This window comes from Ictidomys tridecemlineatus, chromosome X (genome assembly GCF_052094955.1).
Source record: "Ictidomys tridecemlineatus isolate mIctTri1 chromosome X, mIctTri1.hap1, whole genome shotgun sequence".
Classification (NCBI taxonomy): domain Eukaryota; kingdom Metazoa; phylum Chordata; class Mammalia; order Rodentia; family Sciuridae; genus Ictidomys; species Ictidomys tridecemlineatus.
Window position 1 is genome coordinate 78383634 of NC_135493.1, and position 19208 is coordinate 78402841.

The following is a 19208-nucleotide window of genomic DNA, read 5'->3' on the forward strand; positions in this document are numbered from 1 at the left end:
AAGACCTAGGACCTTCCACTAGCCTCCACCTCTGAAAGGTTTCACCATCTCCTAATAGCACTACCCTGCAGACCAAGCCTTTAATCACAGTGACCCTTTGGAGGACACTTGATAAATTCCCACATGATAGCACTGGTTTTCCCTGCACTATTTACTGAGGAGACCATCTTCCCCCATTTTATGTTCTTGGCACTTTTGCTGAAAATCAAAGGATATATGACAGTGGCAGAGTGTTTGCCTAGCATGCTCAAGACTCTGGGTACAATCCCCAGCACCACTAAAAAATCCAAATGACCTTAAGTTTGTGGGTTTATAGTTGAACTTGCTACTTGTCCCACTGCTCTAGTGTCTGTTTTTGTGCCAGTGCCATGCTGTTTTGTTTACTATATCATGGAATTATATTTTGAAGTCAAGTGGCAAGATGCTTTCACTTTTGTTTATTTTACACAAGATTGCTTTTGCTGCTTTTGTTGTTGTTCCAAATGACTTAATTGTTTTTCTATTTCTGTGAAATCATCATTAGAATTTAGATAAGGATGGCATTGAATTGGTAGACATTTTAACAGTAACAAATCTTCCAATCCTTGAACACAAGATATCTTTGAATTTATCTGAGTCTTCAAGTTCTTTCATTACTTTATAGTTTTCAGTGTACAGGTCTTTCATTTCCTTGATCAAATTTAATTCTAAGTTGTTTTTATGCTCTGTGAATGGGATTGTTTTCTGAATTCTTTTTTTTTGGATAGTTCGTTGTTACTGTATAGAATCATGAATTTTGCCTTTTTTTTTCTTTTTTAGTACTGGGGATTGACCTCAGGGGTACTCTACCACTGAGCTACATATCCAGCCCTTTTTATTTTATTTTTTTGTGAGATAGGATCTCACCAAGTTGCTGAGGCTGATCTAAAACTTAGAATCCTTCCATCTTGACCTACCAAGTTACTGGGATTACAGGAATGCACCACAATGCCTGACTTGTTTCAATATTTAAAAAATTTCCCTTTTAATTTCTTCATTTTCCCATTGGTTCTTTAGGAGCATGGTGTTTAATTTTCACATATTTGTGAATTTTCCAAAATTCCTCCTGCTGTTGATTTATAGTTTCATACCATTGTGACCAGAAGTGTTGCTTGATGTGACTTTAATCTTCTTAAATGTGTTAAGACTAGTTTCTTGATCTAACATATGATCTATCCTGACAGTGTTCCATATATTTCAGAAAATAATGTGAATTCTGTTGTTGTTTCATGGAATGCACTCTCTCTCTCTCTCCTCTCTCTCTCTCTCTCTCTCTCTCTCTCTCTCTCTATATATATATATATATATATATATATATATATATATATATTCCATTTGGTCTAAAGTATAGTTTACAATTGTAACTTAAGATTTAAGGTTGTTCCATACTCTTGACAAATTGACCCTTTTATCACTATTTAATGACCTTCTTTTTCTTAGTTTAGATTTTTTATATAAGTTCTATTTTATCTGATATACTTATAGCTACTACTACTCTTTTGGTTGCCATTTGCAATGAATAACTTTTCCCATCCTTTCATTTTCAACCTATGTGTTTCCTTACTGGTGAGGAGAGTCACTTGCACGCAGCATATAGCTGAGTATTGATTTCTTTCTTACTCAGCCACTCTGCATCATTTGATTGGAGAATTTTATCCATTAATTCCTTTCTATCTCTTTTGCTGTTTTCCTCTATAATTAGGTGATTTCTAAGGTGATATACTTTTTTTCCTTGCCATTTTATTCTTAGTGTATCTACTATAAGTCTTGGCTTTGGGGTTACCATGAAACTTACATTAAATGTCTTATAGCTATAACAGGCAATTTTTAGTTGACAACAACCTAACTTTGATGACATTCATAAAGTCTACACTTTTACTCCATCACATTCCACTTCTGATATATTTGTGTTATAGTACACACACACACACACACACACACACATATACATCATATGTCCCTTAACAAATTATTGTATCTATTTCTATATTGGATAGTTTTGTCTTTTAGCCTTCACACTGAAGCTGTAATTGATTTGCACAACACTGTCAAGTATTAGAATATTCTGAATTTGACTGTGTACTTACTTTAACAAGTGAGTTTTATATTTTTATATGTGTTTGTGTAACTAATTAGCATCTAGTTTTTCAACCTGAACAACTCCTTTTAGCACTTTTTTAAGCTTTTTTGTCTTTGTTTTTGGGTAAGAGGTCTGATGGTGAACTCCTTAAACTTTTGTTAGTCTGGAAATGCCTTTATGTCTTACATTTCAGAAGGGTAACTCTGCCAGGTACAGTATTATTTCTTGAGTTTTATTTTATCCTCAGCACTTTGATTATATTCTTTCACTCTTTGCTGACAAGTAAGGCTTCTGCTGAGAAACACGATATGTTATTTGCTTCTTTTCTATTGTTGCTTTCAGGATTCTCTTTGATTTTTAAAATTTATTTTATTTAAAAAATTTAAATTTTTATTAAAAAATTAAATTTTTTAAATTTATTTTATTTAGTTGTAGTTGGATACAATACCTTTATTTTGTTTATTTATTTTTATGTGGTGTGGAGGATCAAACCCAGTCCTTACATGTGTGAGGCAAGCACTCTACTGCTAAGCCACAACTCTATCCTGTCTTTGATGTTTGACAGTTCAATTACATATCTTGATATTGTCTTATTTGGATTTAATTTTATCGAATTCTTTGTCTTTCTTATTCATATATATCTATGTCTTTTCCTAGATTTGAAAAGTTTTCTATTTATTCAGATAAGCTTTCTACCCATTTCTCTTTTCTCTTTCTGGAACTTTTATGACTTGAACATTTGCTCTTTGGATGATATCTCATAAATATTGTAACCTTTAGTCATTATTTTTCATTCATGCCCTTTCTCATCTGACTCTGTTTTCTAATAACCTGTCTTGGAGTTCAAAGGTGATTATTTCTGTTGGGTCAGTTCTGATGATGATACTTTCTACTGAATTTTTCATTTTGCTCATGGCATTTTTAGCTCCAGCATGTTTGATTCATTACACATATAATTTCAATGTCTGTGAGGCAACCACTCTACCAACTGAGCTGTATCCCCAGCCCAATTTCAATGTCTGTTAAGATTCTCATTTTGGTTACTTATTGCTTTCCTAATCTCATTTAATTATTTTCTATTAAAGGTTGCTCAGCTTACTTTTTGTTTTAAATTATTTGTTGGTAAACTCACATATCTCCAATTCTTTGGGATCAGATATTGGGATATTATTCTGTACTTTTGGTGATATTACATCTCCTAGGCTTTTGTTACCTTACATTGATGTCTATGCCAGTTTGGGTAGACTGGCTTTGCCCAGAACAGACCTTTACCAGTGAACACATCTGGAAGTTCTGGGCAGGCCATATATATAGTCCATGAACAGGCTGGTCTGGTGCTTTGGTCAGCAAGTAGGTTTGACTGTCTCCTTGGAGTGGCCATGGAACCTGGATCCACTGGGGTACATATGTTGACTGAGTCTGTTAGGATGGTCCTGGAACCTGTATCTATAGCGGCAGGCCTGAACCCGAGTCTACAGGGGATGAGCTGTTATTAGAGACTGAGTATTCAGAGGTCAGTCAGGTAATGAGGTAAGCCTGCTACCTGTGTACACTAGGACAGGCATGGAACCTGAATCTATGGGCACTGGTTTGGTACTGAAGCCTGAACCTATGAGGGTGGACTATCTGCATACTGTGTCTTGGGTATGCAGGGGTAGATTCACTGCATTGATTCATGTGAGTCATCCTGATACTAATATCTACTGGGATGGAATTGTACCCTGGATTTGCTGAAACATGGGGCTATGAGAGGCCAGCCTGGAGGATGGGACCACAATTGCCAGCATGACACTGAGTAGGCCTGAATTGTGTCCATAGGTGCTAACATAGGTGTCTGAGGTCAGGAGTGTCAACCTGGTACCAAAGTGGGTTTGAAGCCTTGGGCAATGTGGTCTGACCTGACTCTGGGATGGTCTGGAGCCTGAGGACATAGGGCCTATCCTGGTTCTGAGTGAACTGAGAGTGTACATTCACAGAGGCCAGTCTAGAGACTAGGTCCATGGGTTTTGGAATGATGCCTAGGGTTTGGGGGCCACCCTTGTCCTCATTCTTATTATGGTAGAAATTGGACAGTTAGTGGGGACTCAGGCTCCTGAATAGCCATTCCAAGCAAGATCTCCTTCAGGCTTCTCTAAGACTTTCTGACTAGGAACGCTTCAGAGAGCATCAGACCTTTGTATAGTTGCATCTCTGTTGGCAAAGGAGTTCTCTTGGAGGCAAGAGATCCTCTAGGCTCCAGTAGTGAAATCTGGGGCAATAGAGGCTAGCTCAGTGCTGAGCCTGGTCTGGAGTTCAGGACTGCTGATGCCTGAATCTATGGTGGCTGGCTTGGTCCCAGGACTGGCCTAAAGCTCAGTTCCACTAGTGCTAACCCAGTGCTATGGCCAGTCCAGAACCTGGGGATGCTGGCTTCAGCCTGACACTCTGGCAGCCAAGAGACTTACTCTACCAGGCAGGTCCACAGCCTGGAGAATGTGGAATGTCACCTAGTGGTTATATGGGCTTGAAGGCTCAGTCCACAGGTATTAGCCTACAGTCTGTATCCAAAGGATTGGCATGACACTGGGCAGACCTGGAGATTAGATCCACAGGGGCAGACCTTGAGCCTGTGGTTGTGGTGGCCAGCCTACTGCTAAAGTCAGTTTGGAGCCTGGGGCCAGTAGGGTCAGCCTGGCAGTGGAGTAATCCCAATGTTCACCAGGCAGATCTGGAACCTAGGGTTGTGGAACCTGACCTGGTGCTGGAGAATACCAAGGGTAGTGACCTGGAATCTGTGGCCATGTGGTGAGGTCTTTCAGCACTCTGTTTTACTAGGGCAGGACCAGTATTGAAATCTAAGGCAAAGGTCAGTGCTCACTTTCCTCAAGCATGTTCCTATCTGTGATCTGCTGCACAGGGTTGGGGACAGGGTAATGCAGGCAATATAAAATTGTCCTCCCTACTTTCCTCAATGTCTTCTCTTATTTCTGTGCTACAGTCAGGTGCTGTAATGACTTACCTGATTTCCTTGGCTCTTGTAAATGTATTTTTCTACATTGATAGTTTTTCAGATTGATGTTTCTGTTGGGTAGATAAGCACTGGAAAGTCCTATTCTACCACCTTGCTGATCCCAAGTTCTTACTATTTCTTTTTTTTAGTGTAGACGTTTATGATTTCTCCTTTAAGTTCTGTTTTCACTATATTATTTAAGTTTGGGGTATATTGGGTTTTCATTTTCATTTGATTCAAAGTATTTTCTAATTTCTCTTGTGATTCTCCTTTGAACCATTATTTATTGATGGTTCAAGATTGTGTTAATTTCTACATATTTGTGAATTTCTGAAATTTCTTTCTGTTACTGATGTCTAAGTTTCACTTCATAGTGTTTGGTGAATATACTTTGTATGATTTCCATTTTTAATTTATTCAGACTTCCTTTGTGTCCTATTATGTGCTTTATCCCAAGGAATATTCCATATGCAGTTTCCAACAATTTTTGTAGACCTTTTTAAGGTCAGTGGGCAAATGGAATGTGTGTGTGTGTGTGTGTGTGTGTGTGTGTGTGTATGTCCATCTTAAATACTTTTTAATGTATATTTCAGTAGTGTCAGGTATATTCACATTATTGTGAAATAGATCTCCAGAAGTTTTTGTTGTTGTTGTTATTGTTGTTGTTTTGCAAAACTGAATCTCTATGTCCTGCAAAATCTCCATTTTCATTCTTTTCCAAGTCACTGGTAAATACCATTCTACTTTTTTCCTATGAATTTGACAACTTCAGATACACATCTTAATGAAAACATACAGTATTCATATTTTTGTGATGGGGTTATTTTACTTATAATGTCATCAAAGTTCATTCACATTGTAGCATTGTCAGATTTTCCTTCCTTTTAAAGACTGGATAATATGCTATAGGTTTAGATATTCATTGACTGATAGATGAGTTGTTTTTCTTTTTTCTAATGCAAGTAAGGTTTCTATGGATGAGTATACACATATCTCTTTGAGATCTTGCTTTCAATTTTTCTAGGTGAATACTGAAAATTGTAATTGCTAGCTCATATTATAATTTTCCCAAATATTCATTGTACTATCTTCTATAGTAACTGCTTCATTTACATTCTATCTACAAGTATACAATTTCTCCACATTCTCACTGAACAATTGTTATTTTCTGGGTTTTTGGTTTTTTGTTTGTAGTAGCTATATTGCTCAGGGATCTTCAGAGAAAGTTATACTTTATTTGTATTATGATTTATTTATATATTATTATAAGGAATTGGCTTACACATTTTATGGATGGCAAGTCCCAACATTAGCAAGGTATGTCAGCAAGCTGGAGAACAAATGTTTTCATTTTAGTCAAAAAGGTGGTATGATCAAGATTCAGGAAAAGTCAATGTTTCATTTTGAGTCTAAAGGTAGGGATAAAGCCTGTGATGGCCCATAGAATTCTAAAGCTCTGTTTACTTTTCTTCATTCTTTTTTATTTCTGCTCCTCAAATTAGATCATTTTCATTGTTCCATCTTCATATTTGCTGTTTTTTTCTTCTGCTTGCTGAGGGTTTGCTGCTGAACCTGTCTACTTGATTTTTTTCAATATAACTACTTTACTTATCATCTTCAGAATTTGTTTGGTTCCTTTTTATAATTTCTATATTATTATTGATATTTTCTATTTGTTAAAACATTCTTTTCCTGGTTTTTTAGGTGTTTGTGTGTATTTAAAATAGATTATTTTTTGCCTAATAAATTCAACATCTATTCATTCTCAAGAACATTTTAGCTAATTTGTTTTGAGAAGAGGCCATACTTTCTTGTTCATTTATATACCTCATAATATTTTCTTGAAATCTGGAAATTTTGAATGTTACAATAGGGTAAGTCTACATATTAGATTATGTTCCCTTTTTGTGGTTTATTTTTGTTGCTTGCTGTGGCTTGTGGTTGTTTGCTTAGTAATGTTTCTAGACTATTTTTGTAAAGTCTACATTATTTTTGTGTATGATCTCTGAAGTCTCTTTTCGTATAACTTGTGGTCAGTTAATGTTCTTTTACAGAGATTTCCTTGAATGCCTAGAGTTAAAGCAAAAAGGAAAATATCAAGGCAAGAAAAAAGAGAAAATTTCCCAGATATTATTTAGTGGCTCTGTATTGGGCACTTATTCAACACATGGACAACCCATTTACAACTCTGACTTATCCTTTACCTATTGCTTGTACTGAGCATAGAGATAAGCCAGATCTGAAAGGTCAGGGTCTTCTCAGATCTTTTAGGAATTGTATCCTTCCCTGGTTATGTGCAGATCTTTCTAAATTCCCAAATATATGTTCATGCTTTTGAATCCCTTGATTTTTGCAAGGAAACACATATCCACCCCTTCATCAGCCTTTCAACCTGTCTATTGATCACCTTGACAAAGAAGTCATTCATTTGATCAGGCTTTAGTCAGGTTCCTCTGGGTCCTCTTACTGACTAGTCCCTAACCTTGGGCTCTGTCCTTAGTTTAGTAGCTTTGCTTGTTTAGTGCATTTTTATAAAGAATCCTGCTGGGTTAGTTTAGTGAAAATCCCTCATCATTGATATCTGATTCCCCATTTGAATAAGGATTCCTCATTCTCAATATCTTATTATCCTGGCCTGCTTTTAATAATAATTCTGTCAAGGCAGAATCCCCCTACCCTAATGTTTCTTCTGTCTCCTATTCTTTTCATCAGCTATAAATCTCTACTTGTCTTTGTTATATATGGAAGTGTGCCCAATCTTTCTTACCTTCTACAGAACCTCATTGTTATAATCCCCCAAATCAAATAAATCACTTGTAATTTAAATGTATCTAACAAGTATCATGAATAATTTTAATTATTTTCTTAATTTAAAAGCATTTTAAATAATTTAAATAATTTTAAATAATTTAAAGATTTATCAGAAAACCCTAATTTTTGTCTTTAACAACCTCAACTTTATTGTTTTGTTCCAAGTAGCAGTATACTGTTCATTTGCCTTAGAATGTTTTTGGAAGATTCCCTTTACATATATACTTTTCCACTTTGAGTAAGCTCCGCATAGGAGAAATAGAGATGAGCCCCTTTTACTAGTCCCTTAAGTGTCCCCTACTTATATGTGGACAAATTTGAGAATAATATTTGCTCTGTTCCCTTTGGAGTCAGGAACCAGATCCTATGTTGAGAATGTAGGTTTCTCTTTTCAAGACTAGCTGAACTGAAGAGGAGTTAAGATAGGGATTTAAAATTTAACAAACCCTGCTACAAAGCTCTCCTCCATTTTAAAGTTGCCTTTTTCTTGATTCAGCATATGCTTGATTGTTATAAACCTTTGACTGTTTTCCAGAGTTTTTACAAAGTTGATTCTGACACATTTTTGCTCAGGAATTTGATGTTTCTTATGAAGGATGGCCCATGGTGCTACCCATAACACCTTCTTTACTTAGTTTCCAATCTTTTAACTGATTTTTGAGCCCTCAGTGACAACCAGAGTAGCTAGCTATAGATCTGTATTGTATCCACCAACTTGGGAAATTATGAAAACTTCAGACTCTGGCATGCAGTAACATACTGAGCAAAGGGTCTCTAGTGAGTGACAGCCCAATCCAAAATTATCTTTTACTTCCCTTGGTAGACAACCCTCAATATCCAGGCACATATTTCTTTCAGGACATTTTCCAAGATTTATTAGAAAACCCTATGATTGTTTTCTAGGTAGAATTCCATTTCTTATTACTCTGATTATTCATATCATTCTTTAGATGTTTAGTTTCAATTATCTGTACCTATCAGTTAAAATTAAAGTGAAGCATCTCATGGAGAAATAATACATTCTAATTGTAATAATCCTAGTAACTCCACTTCCTCCAAGTACTGCCTGTTGTCTTTCCACTTAAAATTGTCAAATTGTGAAAATCAGAAACCAACTTTATCTGAAGAAAAAGTAAGTGGAATTTATCATCATGAAACTGGGATTTGTCACAATATTCAGATTACCACCGAAATTGGGGGAGGCTCAGCAATAGGAGTTTTTGAGCTGTCCTTGTAATACAGTTCCACTGAAGTAATACAGTTAACCACTTTTAGTCTCTGTGTCTAAGTTCAAAAATATAGCTTTACAATAGAGGGCATATGATTGACCAGTTTTGATTAGATCTAGCTATCCTTGAACTAATCAGCCAGACTGGGAAAAGTGGGAACTCAATCATGTAACAATTGTAAATATTAATATCTATATAATAGATGTCATATGTAGAGATATATAGATAATAATATATAAGGTATATTTTAAGAAAATTTTTATAAGGAATTGGCTTATATGATTGTGAAGAATGACTAGGCAAATCCAAAGTCCATAGGGGAGAACATCAGGAAGGGGAGTCCAGACCTCCTGGGCACAAGCTGAAGCTGCTACCCATAGGCAGAATTTATTCTTCAGGGAATCTTCAGCTTTTGTGCTAAGGCCTTTCAATTTATTGGATAAGACCTACCCAGATTACTAGGATAATCTCCCTTATTTCAAGTCAACTATTTGGACTTTAACTGCATCTGAAAGCACTTTCACAGCAATACCTACATTTAATTTTTAAATTTAATTTATTTAAAATGATACATAAATATAAAATATATACATATTAATGAGGTACCATATAATGTTTCAACACATGTACACACCATGTATGTTTGAATCAGGTTAAACATATCTCTCCTCAAATGTTAATCATCTATTTGTGGTGGAAACTTTCAAAATCATTTTTTATAGCTTTAATTTTTTATTATTAGTTTGATTGAACTCAGGGATGCTTAACCTCTGAGCTACATCCCCAGCCCTTTTTTATTTTTTATTTAGAGACAGGGCCTTGCTAAGTTGATTAGAGCTTTGCTAAGTTGCTTAGGGCCTTGCTAAATTGCTGAGGCTGGCTTTGAACTCACAATTCTCCTGCCTCAGCCTCCAGAGCTGCTGGGATTTCAGGCATATGACACTGTGCCTGTCTAGCTTTTTAAAATTTATAATATTGGGGGATAGAGTTGTGGTTCAGCAGTAGAGCACTTGCTCAGCACATGCAAGGCCCTGGGTTTGATCCTCAGCACCACATAAAAATAAACAAAATACCTTTAAAAAATTATAATACATTATTGTTATCTATAGCTACCTAATATACAACAGCACATGAGAACTTTCCCCTATCTACCTGTAGCTTAGAACCCACTGATAAACCTTTCCCCATGCTTCCCAACTTTACTCAGCCTCTGGCAATGCCCTTTTGCTCTCAACTTGTATGAGATCAACTTTTGAAAAGATTCTACAGCAGTGAAATCATAAGGCACTTGTCTGTCTATGCCTGCCCTATTTCACTAACACAATGATCTCTACTTCCATCCACATTGTTGCAAATGACAGGATTTAATTCTTTTTATGACTAAATAATATTCATTGTATATATGTACCACATTTTCTTCATCCAATCATCAATTGATGAATGCCTATGTTGTTTCCATCCCTTGGCTATTGTGAATAGTGCTGCAGTGAACATGGGCATGCAGGGGTCTTTCCAACATACTGATTTCATTTCGTTTGGATATATACCCTGTAGTGAGATTTCTGGATCATATGGTAGATCTGCTTTTAATTTTTCAAGGAACCTTCATTCTGTTTTCTATAATGGCTATACTATTTTATACTCTCATGAACAGTGTACAAGTGTTCCCTTTTCTCTACATCCTCACCAGCACTTGTTATCTTTGTTTTGAGAATAGCCATTCTCACTGGGATGAAGTGATATTCTGGCTTTGATTTGCACTTTTCTGATGATTAGTGATTTTAAGCATTTTTTTCATGTATTTATTTGCCATTTTAAGCCTTCTTTTGAGAAATGTCTATTTGGATTTATGGCCCATTTTAAAATTGTTCTTTCTTTTGCTATTGAGTTATTAGAATTCCTCATATATTCTGGATATGAATCCTGTATTAGACATAGAGAAGGATTTTTCCCTTTCTGTAAGTTGTATCTGAACCTTGTTGATTGGCATTTGATTGAATAGTGAAGAAACTGTAGCCTACCCAAGTTGATACATAAAAACAACCATGACAAATATTTAGAGGCATCTCTATGGCTCTGGGCTTGGCTTTATAGATTATAACAGTATAATAACCAAAAAGGAAGAATCTCAGAGACTTGGGGAGACTACTCTAAGGGTATTCATAAAATGTCCACTCAACATCACCAAAGTTAAATAAGTAGCAGTAAAATTTGTCATAACTTGTGGGACTATTTCCTCTCCATCTAGTTTGTCCTGTGTCATTCAAAAAATGTAGCCAAGTCCTTTATATTCTTCCTTTGTACTCTCTGGGATATGAAAGTTTATATCCATTCATATCAATTATTCAAGGACCATAGAAGCTTCTCATATCTTTCTGTGTCTTAGAGGTTGGGAGAGGGCCACAAAAATGACATGGATTTAATTTCTCACTAGATCAAAAGAGTAGAGATTTAGAGTCAGATTTAACTAAACTAAAATATAACAATGTGGCATTTCTTTCACATCCATTCGTGAAGTTAAGAGTTGTATTTGCTGCACATATAATAAGCTTGATGACAGAAAAAGTTTTCTCCATATATCCCAATTTTAAATACTCAGGTAAGAAACTGAAAAGCTGAGGGAAGTCTGAGATCTACTCTGATTCAATCAATTATGATCATAGGAAAAGTATTATACTGAATCATGGCACTGGGAACCCATTCCTGTGGTCATGTACCTTGAAAATGTCATTTCCCAAGGAAATGGAAGGTCAGAAGTTTAAAATACCCTCTACAACATCACCATCAACTTCTTCCACTCAGTCCACTTCAGAGAGTTGTCTAGTTGTTCTCTGTCTCTTGAGCAGCTCAGTTTGAGTTATCTTCCAGAAATAAGGCAGCTTTACAATCTGACCACAAATTTTTGCTACAGAAATGCTTCATTCTATTGTGCTTCACTTTATTGTACTTTGTAGATACTGAAGTAGTTTTTTAATATAAATTCAAGGTTTATGGCAATCTCATACCAAGCAGGTCTATTGACACCATTTTTTTCCAATAGCATGTGCTCATTTTGTGTCTCTGTATCACATTTTAGTAATTAACACAATACTTTAAAACTTTTAATGTTATATCCATTATGGTGATCTGCACTAAGTGATATTTGATGTCACTATAATAATTGTTTTGGGCTACCACAATCTGTACCTATGTAAGATAAAGAACTTAATAATGTTGTATGTATTTTGACTGCTCCACTGATTAAATACTCCCCATCTTTTCCCCTTTCCTCCAGCATCCTTAATCCCTGAGACACAAGAATATTGAAATAAGACCAATTACTAACCCTAAAGTGGCCTCCAAGTGTTCAAGTAAGAGTTAAATATCTCTCACTTTAAACAAAAAGCTAAAACCCAATTAAGCTTAGTGAGGAAGGTATGTTGAAAACTGAGATAGGCTGAAAGCTAGCCCTCTTGCACCAAACAGCCAAGTTGTGAATGAAAAGGAAAACTTCTTCAGAAAATTAGGAGTCCACTCCAGTGGACACATAAAAAAATAGGCTTATCTCCAATAAAGAGAAAGTTTTGCTGGTTTGAGTAGAAGATCAAATAATTAGAACATTATTTCCCTAAGCCAAAGCTTAATAGAGAACAAGGCTCTAACTGTCTTCAAATTCTATGAAGACTTAGAGAGGTGAAGAAGCTGAAAAAGAAATGTTAAAATTAACAGAGGTTAGTTCATGTGATCTAAGGAAAGAAACCATCACCATAACATAAAAGTGGAAGAGGAAGGAGCAGGATATAGAAGCTGTAGCAAGCTATTCAGAAGATCTAGCTAAGATAATTTGTGAATGTGACTACACTAAATAACATTTTTTCAATGAAAAAGAAAAAGCCTTATATTGAAAGAAGATGCCACCTATAATCCTCATAGCTGGACAGGAGAAGTTAATGCCTGGTTTCAAAGCACAGACTGACTCTCTTCTTATGGGCTAATGCAGCTGATGACTTTAAGTTGAAGCCAATGCTCATTTACTGTTCTGAAAATCCCATGGCCTTCAAGAGTTATACTAGATTTCTGTCTATCCTCCATAAATGAAACAATAAAGCCCAGATGAAAGCACATGTGCTTACTGAATATTTTAAGCTCATTGTTGAGATGAACTTCTCAGGAAAACAGATTCCTTTCTTTTTCCCCCCATTTTTTAATTGGTGCATTATAGTTGTACATATTGATGGGATTTGTTGTCACATAGTCATACATTAAAAGATTCCTTTCAAAAGATTACTGTTCATTAAAAATTACCTAATCACCCAAGAGCTCTGATGGAGATATCTAAGGAGATTGTTTTCATGCCTGCTAACACAATGTCCATTCTACAGTCTGTGGATCAAGTAATCTCTCAAGGTTTATTTATATTTCATAAGGCCATACCTGCCATAGATAGTGATTCCCCTGATCCATCTGGACAAAGGAAACTAATGCCTTCTGGGAAGGATTCAGATATAGCTAGGAGCATTCATGTTTCATGGGAGGAGGAGGTCAAAATATCAACATTAACAGGAATTTGGAAGAAGCTGATTCCAATCTTCATGGATGACTTTGAGCAGTTGAAGACTTTAGTGGAGCAAACAACTGCAGATGTAGCAGAAATAGCAAGAGAACTAGAATTTGAAGTGGATCCTGAAGATGTGACTGACCTGCTGCAGTCTCATAAAATTTGAATGGACAAGGAATTACAAAGAAAGTGGTGTCTTGAGAAAAAAACTATGGGTTGTAGCTCAGTGGCAGAGTGCTTGCCTAGCACGTGTGAGGCACTGGATTTGATTCTCAGCACCATATAAAAATAAATAAAGAGCCATTGATAACTAAAAAACATTTTTAAAAAAACTATTCATGGTAAAGATGCCTTGAACTTTATTCAAATGACAACAAAGGATTTAGATGCTACATGAATCCAGTTGATAAAACAGCATCAGGATTTAAGCAAGTTGACTCCAATTCTGAAAGAGATTCTACTTGTGGGTAAAATACTATCAAACAGCATTGCATGTTACAAAGAAATCTTTCATAAAAGAAAGAGTCAATTGATGTGTCAAACTTTATTATTATTTTATTTTAAGAAATTTCCACAGTCACCCCAGACCTCAGAAACCAGTCAGCAGTCATAAACATCAAGGCAAGACCTTCCATCAATAAAGAACGCTGTGACTCACTGAAGGCTCAGATGATTGTTAGCACATTAGCAATAAAGTATTTTTAATTAAAGTATGTACATTGTTTTAGACCTAATTTTATTGCACACTTAAACTATAGCATAATGTAAACATAATTTTTAAATGCACAAAAAAATTATATCCTAAAAATTGTATGACTTGTTTTACTGCAATATTCATTTTATTGTGGTGGTCTGGAACTGAACCTATGATATCTTTAAGATTTGCTTGTATTCCAACACCAAATCTTCTGTCCTATAGCTCTAAGGTTCATATTCTGAACACCTAAATCTTCTTCCAGATACCCACCACTAATAGAGCCAGTACTAATTGGCATTCCAGGGATGTACACAAAGAGGAAATAGCCGGTAACTAACTATTCAATTGACTACTCATTAATTCAATAAAAAATTTAAATGCTTTCTACTATAAATTACTGAAATAGGCACTATAAATATATCTCTTCACAATTTACTGCTTGTATAAAACCTTAATGCAAAGGGTATATATTGCAAAAACATCATTATACTGTAGATAATGTACTCTAAATGGCAGAAATAGTTCCTATCTTCACATTTAAGCATATAACTATGCCTCCCTTCCAAAAAAAGTTTACCCAAGAAGAATATATGTTGTTCAGAATGAACACTGTTATATAGGTTAAATATTATAATACCATCAATATAAAATATTAATGATATTACCCCCTCACATTTAATCTAGCACCCCAGCAAACTAACTAGAAAGAACATTCATTTAATTTTTTGGTGTTTCTTTGTTTTAAGGTGGGTCTTTCTATGTTGTTCAGGCTGGCCTCAAACTCTTGGACTGAAGTGATCCTTCTGCCTCAACCTCCTGAGTAGCTGGGAATACAGATACACCCAACCACACACAGATTGTATGTTTCAGACTCTAATAGAGCATCATCAAACTCAAACTCAAATAACATATGATAACAAAAAAACGTTAGATATCACTTACCCTCTTATATTTGAAACTATGTACCCATTTCTATCAACTCAACAACTTTTTCTAAATAAATTAAAGGGTATACATTGCAGAATATTTGCAAAAAAAATTTGATCTCCTTGCTCCCTCCATTATATTCTCAGTATGCTCAGATCCAATTATTCAAATTCCTAGATGGAGTCAAGATCTTCAGTTATAGACTGAGGTGTCGTCTGGTATAAATGGTAAGTTCTGCTGTTATATTATTTCAATCCTGAATCTCTCATGTGTCCTACAATTTTCAAGTTTCTTGATCTGATAATCAGGAATCTCCATTATGACATCTACTTTTTAAGTGAGTAATAAAAAACCATAATCCTAACATTTCTATATAAGCCTCTTCCTAGTGTCAAATCAGGCTCTGAGACTTATAGCAAAAACAAAGTCCCAATGTATGTATATAGAAGACTTTTAACAAAGCTTTTATTTAAAATATTCAATCCCAGGGAGAGTGATTTCTTTCTTGTGAGTTTGGTTGGATCCTAGATTTTTAGCAACAGAAAACTGGGATTTTTGTCACTGGAAGTGACAAAACACCTCCAAAAGTCTTTCATGGATCCTAACTTTGTAAAGTTTAAAGAGCAGTTAGAAGTAATATTGATCTATAGTGTGTGTGTGTGTGTGTGTGTGTGTGTGTGTGTGTGTGTGTTTCTCTGGTTTTGGTATCAAGTTAATGATGGCCTCATAGAATGAGTTTGGACAAATTTCAACTACTTCAGTTGTTTTGAATAGTTTGAGAAGAATTGGTACTAGTTCTTCTTTAAATATTTGGTAAAACTCAGCACTGAAGTCATCTGGTCGTGGGCTTTTCTCTGATGGGAGAATTTTAACTACTGATTCGATCTCATTACCAGTTATTGGTCTGTTCAGGTTCTCTATTTCTTCATGATTCAGTATTGGTAATGTTTACAGTGATAAATACATGAATTACCCAATTTGATTATATATAATGTTTATGTATACAAAGGCATCATAGTGTGCCCCCAAAATCTGTGCAGTTATTATATGTTAATTAACTATAATTTTAGAAAAACAGGAAAAATATGTCTACAAGAGTTTAAAACAACATCAGTCACACTCATATGAAAGCTTTGAAACAAAATAAAATTCTGAACTAAAGCTGATACCTGAAATAGTGGACAGACCCATCTCTTATACAAGAGCATTTCCTAAGAAAAAGTGTATTACTAGAGCTACACTGTCATTAGAAAATATAGTCCATAATGGAGAAAATGTTATTTGGGCAAGGGAAGGGGAGATAAAAATCAAGGAGATAAAAGAAATATCAATCAATTCATAATATCTTCCCACTTAAAATCTACCACCTATGGAGAATATCTCCTCCCTTAAGAGAATTACCTAAGTAACCATGAATTTTAGGAAAAAATAGAATTTGCTATATTGGTACCACTATTTTCCAGGGTTTCCTATGACCCTATCCCATATGCACTTCCCTTCAGTTTGTGTCTTACATATTTCAATCTATTTTCCACTATGACTGATATACTCTCCACTTTGTCCTGCAACACACTCCTGCCTCCTGCATTCCTCTTTTCTCTGAATTATAATATGTATTCAGGGACCTACTTGATACTTTAGCTATTTACTTCCTTGATATGCTTCTGTAGTATTTGCATTTATGTAAATATGCTTGATGTCAAAATAGTCTTGACATTTTGGTTGGTGGACTATTTTTAGGCAAGTAGTTGGAATGTGAAAGCACGCTCGCTGGCTATTCCTTTTGCCAGAGCTATACATGGAAGCTCTGGTCAGAAACACCTGAGCACGATGAACAAACATTACCAGGAATAATCCTTACATGCACAATTGAAAAAAAATCCTCCTATGTACTATGGAATGAATAAGATCACTCTCAACACTTCCTTTGGTAATGAAGTTTCTAGAAATGCCAGCCTTTCTTATTTTCATAGAAATTGTGTATCGTAGGTACTTTTTAATTGGATAGGCTTTATAATTTTTTTTTATAAGAAAGCCAATCCATAGGGATTTCTCAGTTTTATTTTCTCAGACATGGAGTCAGACTAGCATTGAAGTTGTTGCAGTGGGTCCGTGGGAGGGAGAACCTAGTGATACCAGTGGACTGGCTCTAGCTCTCATGTCTGACAGTTTGCTTGTACTTTCCCAATATTATCCTTTCTTTGAATGTTCAGTATTATCCTTTCTTTGAATGGTATATCAAAGCTTCTAATTAATTCATGCTGTTGAGAGTTTAAGCAAAAAGGTGACACAGACAGGTAAAAATCCAAAGTGCCTTCAGTCATGGCTTGTAGACCTAAATTAAAAATATCAAACTTGAAGTCTGAAGGAAAGTACCAAAGTCAAGCCAGAAACATATGTCCAAAGAAATTCACCAAGCATTAAAGTGGGCCTCAGTTGGGGATCAGTAAAATGTGACTTCAAATGGTGTTTAGCGATCCAGGATATTGGAGACAAGGAACAAAGGTCTGAGCTGAAATGGTGATTATTCTCTAAAAATGAACATTTCACATACGTGATTTTTTACAAGTTAAAAACCTGTGTTTTCTTGGAAAATTTGATCCAGTTAAGTTGGAATGGACATATATCTCCAAGATCCTCTTTCTCAGGCAGACTGATTTTTTCATGTTTAACCATAGAAAATCTTAATGCATTCTGGTGCATTCCTGAGCTTGCTAGAGAGTTTCAATGATTGTTTTGTGTGATCTATATCTCATTCCAAGGACCAGGTGTTGAATTGGCCATTATCTCACCATGATTATAACATCCATTCCATGTTATACTTGGATTCTCCTTCTTTGGTTTGATACAGTCAGTAGAGTATATGATGGAGTTCCACATCATAGAGAAGAAAACTGGAATAAATGCATATGAATTGGCATAGATATAAATGCAAAATTACAGAGAGCAAAATAAAACGGAGTTTCCCACTTGAATGTTCTTGCCTGAAACTTTGTACTGATTAACAAATTTTTATATGTCTCTTTGAATACTGTCAAGATACTGGTTTAACTAGGAGATATAAGGAGGTATCAATGTAGGCAATCACAATTTGTCTAGAAAAGAATCTTCAATGTGGACAAGTTGTTAAAAGGGAATATCAAAGTAGGGAATATATGGATGAGTGAGTCAAGAGATCTAATATCCACAAATGAAAACTACAGTTGATAAAAGTGTATTGTGTTTGGGATTTCTGTTAAATATATGGGTTTTATTTGCTCTTGTCACAAAAAAAATAACTATGTGAGATGATATATACATTAATATATTTTACTGTAGTGGCACTCCACTATCTATCTACATGTATCCCAGAAATCATATTATAAATCTTAAATATACATAATAAAATTTATTTTTAAAGAGAATATCATGGTAATAAGATAGTTAACTCAGCTAGATTATCATTAGGAGACATTACAGGAGTCATATTCTAGTACTTGGTTTGATATATATTAGTCTGTAGAGTTTTGACAATGGGCAGAAAGATGTGAAACATGCAAGGCTTTCATCAGCAGGATTCAAACATGTAACAGACACCTTAGTCAATATGTGATAGTTAAGGATACCATGATGGTGGAAGATTTTTTTCAAGAATGAAGTAGTCATAGCGTATGCTGTAAAGGAGATGAAAGAATATAATTCTCATGGACAGAGGAACCATGTGGTTAGAAGATTTGTTTTATGCACAAGATGACCATTAACAAGGGAATCTGAGAGCTGAGGCAATGCAATGAACTGATCAAGGTTATGCAGCTAGTAAGTGACAGAGCCATAATTCAAGTCCAAATAGTATTCCTGCATCCACTCTGTTCCTAACCACTTTGCAATACTTCCTCTATAGGAAGGTAGGAGACTTACTTAGGGGGAAAAAAACAGCCATG

The 19208-nt window shown here is 35.2% G+C and overlaps 2 protein-coding genes across 11 annotated transcripts in view; one reads left to right on the forward strand and one right to left on the reverse strand.

The window, feature by feature from the left end:
* The window catches only part of LOC110599405 (coiled-coil domain-containing protein 43), a 181515-nt gene that overhangs the window by 93838 nt on the left and 68469 nt on the right, over nt 1-19208 (reverse strand). The gene's annotated exons all lie outside the window — the stretch shown is intronic.
* Nucleotides 4479-13372, forward strand: Tigd1 (tigger transposable element derived 1). The gene is given in 6 exon segments (XM_078033942.1): nt 4479-4620; nt 12460-12518; nt 12520-12726; nt 12729-12901; nt 12903-13073; nt 13075-13372. Coding segments are annotated over 6 exon segments (1050 nt in total).